General features: G+C 41.7%; 1 protein-coding gene across 1 annotated transcript; it reads left to right on the top strand.

Annotated features, from left to right (window-relative positions):
* Positions 1–197: 197 nt before the first annotated feature.
* On the top strand, positions 198–9059 carry IFT52 (intraflagellar transport 52). Its single transcript, XM_021535482.3, has 13 exons — positions 198–439; positions 1318–1405; positions 1667–1796; positions 2654–2729; positions 2817–2888; positions 3226–3352; positions 3929–4015; positions 4310–4378; positions 5035–5189; positions 6193–6280; positions 7426–7534; positions 8024–8169; positions 8745–9059. Exons 1-13 carry the CDS (start codon positions 321–323, stop codon positions 8790–8792), a joined length of 1314 nt encoding a protein of 437 aa, XP_021391157.3. The 5' UTR covers positions 198–320; the 3' UTR covers positions 8793–9059.
* The last annotated feature ends 245 nt before the right edge of the window (positions 9060–9304 follow it).

Here is a 9304-nt window from a genome sequence, read left to right as displayed (position 1 = left end):
CCCTGACAAGCGCGGACTGGGGCTGAGGGCGGGCGGACTGGGGCTGAGGGCGGGCGGGAGCGCGCCGCCGCGTCACACCCCCCGCCTTCCGCAGTGGTACCGCCCCGCCCCTTTCCCTTGGATGGGAGTGGAGCGAACCACTACGGCGCCCTCTGCACTCGATGGGGGGGGAACGCCAGCCGCGCATGCGTGCGGGGGGAGCGTTGCTAGGGCGCGCGTGGTGGCGGCGGCGCGGCGGGGCCTGGCTGGGCACCCGCGGGCGGCCGCGGCGCTGGCGCTGGCCCGCTGCTCCCCAGAGCCCTCCGGCAGCCCCGGAGCCTATGGAGAGCGGCCCGCGCAATGCCATAGTGTTCAACGCCTCCAAAGGCGAGAGCTTCACGCCGGCCGGCGGCTACAAGGCCCTGCGGAAGAGGCTGCGCGGCAGCTGGAAGGTGCAGAGGTGAGGGGCGGCTCTGGGGGCGCGGAGAGGCCCCGGCGGGCGGCTGTGGGCCGCCTTGGGCTCCCGAGCGGCCTCTGGGGTGTGTGCGGTGAGCTGAGGCCGCTCTCTCGCGTCGATGGCGCCCTGTTGCATCTTCTGCCGCTGTGGGATGCTGTGGGTGGTTCTTGGGAGCTACAGCTCACCTGTGGAGGAGGTGGAGTGTAAGGTGTAAGGATGGAGTGTAACGTGTAAGGATGAGGCTCTTCATACAGGTTGGTGAGTCTGGCTCGATTTGGAGTTTGGGGCAAAAAAGAAAACAGAGGTTTTGTAGATGGTACTGTTTATCTGACCACTGCAAAAAGGCACAGCGTGGAGTTGTTTGGGAGAGGAGATCAGGGCAAGGCTCTTCCCCAGAGGTGCTGGCACTGCCCAGGCTCCCCAGGGGATGGGCACAGCCCCAAACCTGCCAGAGCTCCAGGAGCGTTGGGACAGCGCTGCCAGGGGTGCCCAGGTGGGGCTGTTGGGGGGCCTGTGCAGGGATGGGGCTGGGCTCCACTCGTCCCAGTGGGTTCCTTCCACCTCATTTTTGAAATGTGGCCAGATCAAAAAGAAGAAAAAGAAAAATAATAGGAAGCTCCTCAGGTGCAAAGTTTAATAGCAGCTGTGACAGCTTGCAGCAGTGCCTTGTCAGAGGAGCATTACTTTTTAGCTGGCTGACATTTGTTAGGATTATTTTTGCTCAAGTTGTCAACTTTAAACCCAGATGAAAGGATGTGAGGTGACTGAAGTGATTTGCTTTGTGTTCATTTGCCAGTTCTTTATAAAAAACACAAAAGGAAAAAGTTGTGGTTCAGGACTATATCCAAGAATAATGTGTGTCTTTATTAATTTATTCATAGCTTAAAAGATGAGATCACATCTGAGAGACTGCTTGGGGTGAAATTGTGGATTACAGCAGGACCAAGAGAGAAGTTCAGTGCTGATGAGGTAAGAAGTCAATAACTGTTTTCAAGTTAATTATGTTTTAAAATTTGCTTAAGTAGAAAAGAACAAGACAGAAGACTTTGCTATAATGCTGCTTTAAAGGAGTTCATATAAATTGGAATTTAAACATTTTTTCTTATAGGATAAAGTTAAATGCAAACAGTCAAAATAATTTCTTTGCCCTCATCTCAGTGTAGTTTCCTACAGTTTTGTGTGTAGCTTCTCATGTTTGTTTGTTTTTTCTGGATCTTTGTTGATTTCTAGTTTTCAGTTCTGAAGAAATTCCTGGAGGATGGTGGGGCCATCCTGGTGATGCTGAGAGAAGGTGGAGAGTCCCGGAATGGCACAAATATTAACTTTTTGTTAGAAGAATATGGGATCATTTTCAATAATGGTAATGAGGTTCACTGCTACCTTTAATCATCAATTTGCAGCAAAACTCAAAGAGCAGGTTGAGCTTTCGTGGATACAAGCCAAGCAGATCTTTCTCACAAAGTATCTTTTGATCTAAAAGATTTTTTTTTTCTTTAAATTTGCATGCACATGGCAAGGTAATATTGGAGCACAGCAAAGGCTTTGCATAGACAGAGTACATGGGCAACTTATCCTTTCCATTTCTTTAATTTATTTTAAAAAATTTTAGGGAAATTTCTTGATTTAAAAGCCATTAATTTAAAACATTTTCCACACATTTTAAATGATTGAATCACTTAATACTCGCCCTGAATAAGAAGTGGAATTTTCTTTATTAGACCAAGAAAATGTAATTCATTGTTTTTGTGCTTCCAATGTGGGGAAAAAGCCCCAACAACCCAAGGCAAGTGTATGTCAATGTACATAAAATATTTGGGGTTTTTAGTGGCTTTTCTAGACTATGCCTTTTTTTGCATCAGTAGGACTCAATTCATCAAGTGTTTGGAAGATGTATAAAAAATAGAGTTGTAAAAGTTGGTACAGGCTCTTTTAACTGGATCATTTTTTGTCTCTTTTGCTTTGCAGAAGATGGTGATGTGCTTAACTTTTTGTATTTTTATTTGTATTTGCAAGCATTTTCCTATCCTAAATCTATTCTGTCCAAAAGTAGACAGTAGTAAAGGCTGATTTCAGTTCTTCTGGTAGCCAAATGCCAGCTTTGTGGTGTTAGAAGCAAACACCCAGGGAATCCAAGAGCTAAACTGATTTTTCTTTGCTAAATCTAAGACAATGGTCAGCTAAGATGTCAATTTCTATATATTTTTTTCTTCTTTCAAGATGCTGTAGTACGAAATGTGTATTACAAGTACCACCACCCAAAAGAAGCACTAATCTCTGATGGAGTTTTGAACAGGTAAATATTTGGAGTATGTGAATATCCACAGTAAACTTTTGTAATCTGAGTTTTTTTCAGTAAGGTTTGTTTTTCAATATCTTGTAGGGCAATCAGTGAAGCTGCAAAGAAAACAGTGCTTGAGACAACAGATGAAGATGGAAGGGGCCATGACTCACAGTAAGTGTTTTCTCTGAGGAAACTGATGTGAAATTATGTAGAACACCTCAGGATTGTCAGGTTTGTGATTAGCAGCAGTGCACTCTGCTTATGGTGAGGTTTTCTAATGCATTTCTTATGTTCTTGTGCTTCTGAGGTTATATCTGGAAAGGAGAATCTGTTTAGTAGAGCTTGGTGTCCTCTGAAGGAGCAGGAGGGATAGGTGTGGAAAGGAATTACTGTTCTCATGACCAGATCTTGTTTGCCTCTAGTCTATGGGTTTCAGTTTGAGTTCTGTGAATCTGTCCAGCCTGCCTGGTGCATGCAGGTGCTTATGGAATTCCTGTATTTCCTGCAGAGCTCTCACCTTTGTTTATCCTTTTGGAGCCACACTCAATGTGATGAAGCCAGCAGTGGCAATTCTGTCCACGGGGTCTGTCTGCTTCCCTCTCAACAGGCCCATCCTGGCTTTCTATCAGCATGAGGTATGAGCTGCCTGGGCCCTCCCTGCATTCCCCCTGCCCCACACAAAAATTGTGAGGGGATCTTTCAGGAATGCTTACAAACCCACCTCGGTTTTTGATGCAACTGCAAACTCCAGATGAGCCCAGTAACTCCTGACTTTTCTTATGTTAAACTTCTTCATGGTTCAGAGGAGAATTAATGAGGTGGTCAACAAAGATTACATATTTTTTTGGTTGACTGGTGAATATCTTTAGTTCATTAAAATGTTGGTGTTTTTTCTGCTGTTTTAGTAATAATTTATCAAATAATATTATTATTAGCTTTGTAAGTACAGCATATTGAATTACAAGGTTCTCACTTTGGAATCAGTATTTTTTTGGTATGTTGTTTTTTTACATTCAGCCTAGTTAATTTATAAAAATAAATGCAGAAATGTAGTAGTAAAGAGTTACAAGCACAGGATTGATATTATTAATGAATGTGAATAAGTTAACACAGTTTTTTACTATGTAGACAAGTAATGCAATGCAATAACAATTGCCTCTAAAACTGCAATTTGGAAGGAATTTTTGCTATATTGTGTGCTTTGTTGGTAGAGTAAAGGTGGAAAGATGGCAGCCCTGGGATCTTCCCACATGTTCAATGACCAGTATTTAGATAAAGAAGAAAATGGTAAGATCATGGTAAGTTGGAGTTTTTTGGGAGTTGGTTTTTTTTTTTTTTTTCCCTTTTAAAAACACCCTGTTGTATCTTCACAACATTTGCAAAGCACTCCAGGCTCAGCTTCATTTTAGAGCAAGGCATCTGTGAAATGGATTCAGTATGGGACTTCTCAGCCAATACTGAGATATTCTTTGATTTATTATCTTCTTTTAAATCTTTTTCATTATATGCTATTTAATAGATTTAATATGAATATTTAAGCATAGTATGAGATTACTTGGATCCTCCTGAAAGTAATTTTTTCCCTTCCCCAGGATGTGCTTTTCCAGTGGCTCACAACATCAGATATCCACTTAAACCAGATGGATATGGAGGACCCCGAGGTAAGAGAGATCCATCACAAGGAGGTAAAACCAGTGGGATCAGCACCGGTCTTGGCACAGAGTGGCTAACAGCAGTATGGGTGCTGCTGTTGTTGCAGAACCTTTATTCATGATCTAGGATTGAGTAGACAGATGGCTCAGGTGTAAAAATTAATGTACCACTCAGCCTTAAGTTGCTATTCATCATAGATATAATTTGTGAAAATCTCTTTGCAATTTGTCCATGTTTATGACATGGACTGCTCCAGTGTGATGAGTTTGCACTTCCCTCTGAGCCCTGAGACAAGGGGGATGTGCAGGAAAGAAAGGCAGATTGTCAGTTTTAGTTGTATACAAATGCTGTTTTTATTTGGAAGTATCTTTATGTGATTAAGTGTTCATAAAAAACAACAATTTTGCACAGCTGATTAATAAGCTTTCTGTTTCAAAGAATTAACAGAAATCCAAATAAAACACCCACATGTTGGGTAGCTTTACAGCTGAGAGAAGAGTTGGCACAGTTACTGATCTAGTGAGCTGCACTGCAAAGGGCCGTACCTGGTAAAGAGTGAAACAATTATTTCTAAATGAGAGTTTAGGTGAGATAGGAGCTAGAAAGAGACAATGGGGATGGGTTGGCTGTTTCAGATGACAGGGGTGTGTATCTGTGTGTCCAGATTTCAGACTACACCGTGCTCCCAGACACAGCCGCACTCTCCGAGCAGCTGCGAGTGTGCCTGCAGGAAGGAGATGAGAACCCCAGAGACTTCACAAAGCTGTTTGATACATCCCTTTATCAGCTGGACACAACTGTCCTCCCTTCAGTTATCAAGTCAGCAGCTGTAATTTTCTTATTACTTATTTCTTTATTGCATTCAGTGTTCTGCATTTTCTGTTTGTGCTTAACTGTGTCTCCTTAAGAGCAGGAAGGACTGAGCACTTGAATATGGATATATCAGAAGATAGATTTGTAGAGTGTGGCAATGATGTTTTCTCTTGCTTCTTGTCTTAGCTGTAGCTTCTGGTCTTTTTTTTTTTTTTTTTTTTTTTTCTGACTAGATGAGATTCATTGGTCTGATTTTGAGAACTGTCTGCAGTGAAGTTGGGCACTTTTTGGAGTGATAACTGAGAGCTGCTCATTTTTCCACTCTTAAATTACTTGGCATTTACTGAAAGCTGCATTTCAGTCATCTTTGCATTAACCAATAATTGTGTTTTGAGGTTTATTAGCTGCTCAGTTTTACCAGTTTGTGTCACTAGCAGCTTTGTCTATCGTAACTCCCATGTTACCCAGATCATGTCTGAACGCTTTGAGTAGTGGCAGCTTAATACAGATTCCATGAAACTCCATGCTGCTGGGGACACTCCTTCTTCTTACTCTGTATTTCTTATATTTTCACTAGTTGTGAATTCACAACTGATCCTATAACAAATACTCTTTTAAAAAATACCTTTTGCTTATTGACTTCCTTACAAACTTTTTTGAAATTCCAGTTCTACTTGTTTTGTGCTGGATCACTTCTCCTTCATCTGAGTTCATCCTGCTAAAATTCGATTGTAGAATTAAGCTGTGATTTTTTTTTTTTAGTCACCCTATATATCCACCTATCATTATTTTCCCGTCACAACTTCACTTTTCTCACTGTAGAAGTTATGTATTACGGATCTGTAGTTCTCTGAGGTCCTTATAAAATTGACATCCCATTTCTTTTGTGCTGTTACAGTGCAGAATTTTGATGCTGGTCTGTTCACAAAAATCCATCTCTATAGCCTGCTAGTGGAAATAGATGTGGTATCTGATTTTCCCTCATACTTGGAATTTTTCTGTGCTGCAGAGCTTATGAAGAACTGAATATGAAACACGAACCACTCCAACTCATTCAGCCTGAATTTGAGACTCCACTACCTGTCCTCCAGCCAGCTGTGAGTACTTTTCTTGCTTGTACAGTACAGGGAGAAACCTAATCCACAAAAGTTGGACTTGATAATCTTGGATGTCTATTCCAACCTTAATGAGTCTCTATTTCATTTGTTTCATGCCAAACCTCTGTGTGTCATTTCCATGGTTCTGTAAAAGAAGCAGTGAGAAATGCTGTAGTGATATCTAATGACTTGGGAGTTGACTACACTTTAGGGACCATCTTTTAGGAAAGAGCACTAATTTACATTTCAAATCTATTAAAAGAGCTTCACACTGTAGTGTGTGGTACCAAAACAGAATCCTTGTGTGGTGAACCTTTGATTGAGTGGCTGCTCCCAGTCCTGTGAGGTGCTGGCTCAGCCTTCCCAATGAAAACAGGATGTGCTATTTCAGAAAGCTGTGGTGGTGAAGGTACTGCACTGCCTGTACCAGGGAGGAGCCAGTCTGTCCTGCTCTGCCTCCATCTCCCAGATCCTCAGGGGAAGCAGAAAGCAGAGCATTGGTCTTTTACATCAGAAGCTGATCAAACTTTAACCAGCAATGTTTGGGCAGACAGCAACAACACAAACTATGAGGGTGTCAAACTCATTTCAGAAGGCAAGAATCTCGGTATCTGAGTTTTGCCGTCATTGTTCCATCCTTCTTTACCCTGGCCACTGCGAAAGCATTTCTGGGATCCTTTAGAGCTTCAGGAGTGCAGCTGAAAGTGGTGTCTCCTTCACTGCTTTTTAAAAACCCAAGTCCAGCTTGTGACATAAATGGTGCCTGCATGAAACAGAAAATACTCTGACCAAAATCGATGTCAGTATGTTTTCAGGGTGAGCTATTAGGGCCAATTTAGTTCCTCAGCTCTCAGCTATCACCTGGGTCTCATGGAGCAAAACTGAAACTGCAAATAAGAATGTCTAGTTGTGATGCTGGGTGATAATTCTGGCATCCATGTGACTAAATTCTTTTGGAATGTTCAGTTATTTTTACAGCATAAAAATGGAATTTTCAAATGCTGCCCCTTGGTTCAGTGGCTTTGGAGTTGCTTTTGACTTTTTAAAAGGGCTTCTTCAAGTCCAATATAAGTTCAAAACTGTTGTCTTAGAGATCTGTAAAGAAAAATGTGTGGCAGTCAACCATGCTGCTTTTTCTTTCCAAGGTCTTTCCACCTGCTTTCAAAGAATTGCCTCCTCCTGCTCTGGAACTGTTTGACTTGGATGAAACTTTTTCCTCAGAGAAAGCACGTCTTGCAGAGATTACAAACAAATGTAAGTGGAGAAGATTGTTTGCACGTTTAAAATAAAAGTCCAGTTTTTTTAGAGGAAATTTCTAATATTGAATGTTAAAGCATGCACCTCATTTGGGAAATCTACTGCTCTTATCCTGATCTAAGAAATTGAAAGGCTTTGGAAATTAATAGCGTGACTTTATGTACCATGACATTATGTTTTGTCTGTTGCATGACATTTTATCGTGTTTCTTCCCGTTTCCTATATTGTGCATTGCTTTGTGCACTCTTGCTGATAAATTTCACATCTTGTTTATGCTTTTAAGTTAAAATGTTGAGATTATTATAAACACCTAAAGAAGATGAGCAGGTACTGGCTGCAGGAATACATTATGGCTAGTCCACTGAGCTTAGTGATGGACTGAGCCTCCCAGGATGCCAGCAGCAAAAGGAGATTCAGAGCAGGTTTCTGGCCAGCTGCTCCAGATGTGTGAGACTCACCTGCCTTCTTCCCTGGGTGCTTGTTTAGGCACTGATGATGACCTGGAGTTCTACGTGCGGAAATGTGGTGATATCCTGGGAGTGACCAGTGAACTCCCAAAGGACAGGCAAGATGCCAAATATATCCTGGAGCACATCTTCTTCCAAGTGGTTGAGTTTAAGAAACTGAATCAGGTATTTTTAATAGCAATTACAAGTGAGTAGTTGGTAGTAGCAGCAGTAAGGGTGGTGTATCATCGTAGCAGTTACAGTTGTCACAGGCAAGAGGTGATGTGAGACATTAGCTGTGCTATAAATGAGACCAGTCAAGTGTGATCCAGAGTACTTATGACTCTTAATCTCCATAAAATGTGTACTGCTCAATTTATTAAGTCTCTCATTTATTTTAATTGGGGAATTAGTACATGCAAGTGTAGTTTGTAATTGCAGCTAAATCCGGTTCATTAGTGGTGCCTGAGTGAGAGCAGGGAGCCCTCAGGAGTGTTCACTGCTCTGGCCAGTGCTGCTGTGCAGAGGTGACCAGCATTGTTCTTCAGGAGCTGCACTGAAATGCAGCTGTGCTGAAAGAATTCTTCATAGCAAATTTAATGTTTCAAAGTGTGTTTGGAGCATATTGGCAGAGCAACAGTTTGTGCTAACAAGAATTGTCTGTTTCACATAATCTAGTTAAGCCAAAAATCTTACAGTTCTACCCTGTTGTTAAAACTCTTTTTTCTTCCTTTTTTTTCCTTCCTCTTCCCTTACTTAAGGAACACGATACTGACCAAAGTGAAGCTGGATTCCAGAACAGTACCTGAGAGCTGGCTTTCCCCAGTTTGAGATAGACCTTTTAGGGAAAGTATATTTTTCCATTTTTAAAGTCTCTCTTCTCAGTGTATTGATTGGGACTGTCTCAGTAGTTCACTGGATGCTTGGATCATTTATGTGTAGTAGTTCAGATAATTAATGCCTTCTGGGGAACTGCTTGTATTTCACAAGCACTTTCCAAAGAATTTCTTATTTTTCTACTTCTTTATTGAAACTGTAATTTTTTAATATATTAAAAAAATAATATACCAAGAGAATGTGTTTTGGGTCCTTTCTGGCTCCAGCATTTATTTTCTTGTAGTTAAGTCTGCCTTACCTGTTGGTTCTCCTGTTGTACATGAAATCCTTAATTGCACTGTGAGAAGGGTTGTTATTTTGGTTTGTTAACTTAGGACAAAAAAATAGAGCCATAATTTTAGCAGGAGCTGCTGAAAATACATGTATCACCCTGAGGCAGCCTCATTTTGTCTCTCTGCCAAAGAGAACTAAGGAGAGGTGAGTT

Source organism: Lonchura striata, chromosome 20 (genome assembly GCF_050655825.1).
Source record: "Lonchura striata isolate lonStrDom1 chromosome 20, ASM5065582v1, whole genome shotgun sequence".
Classification (NCBI taxonomy): Eukaryota; Metazoa; Chordata; class Aves; order Passeriformes; family Estrildidae; genus Lonchura; species Lonchura striata.
The sequence above is the reverse complement of the archived record's forward strand: the minus strand, read 5'-3'. Positions and strand labels throughout refer to the sequence as shown.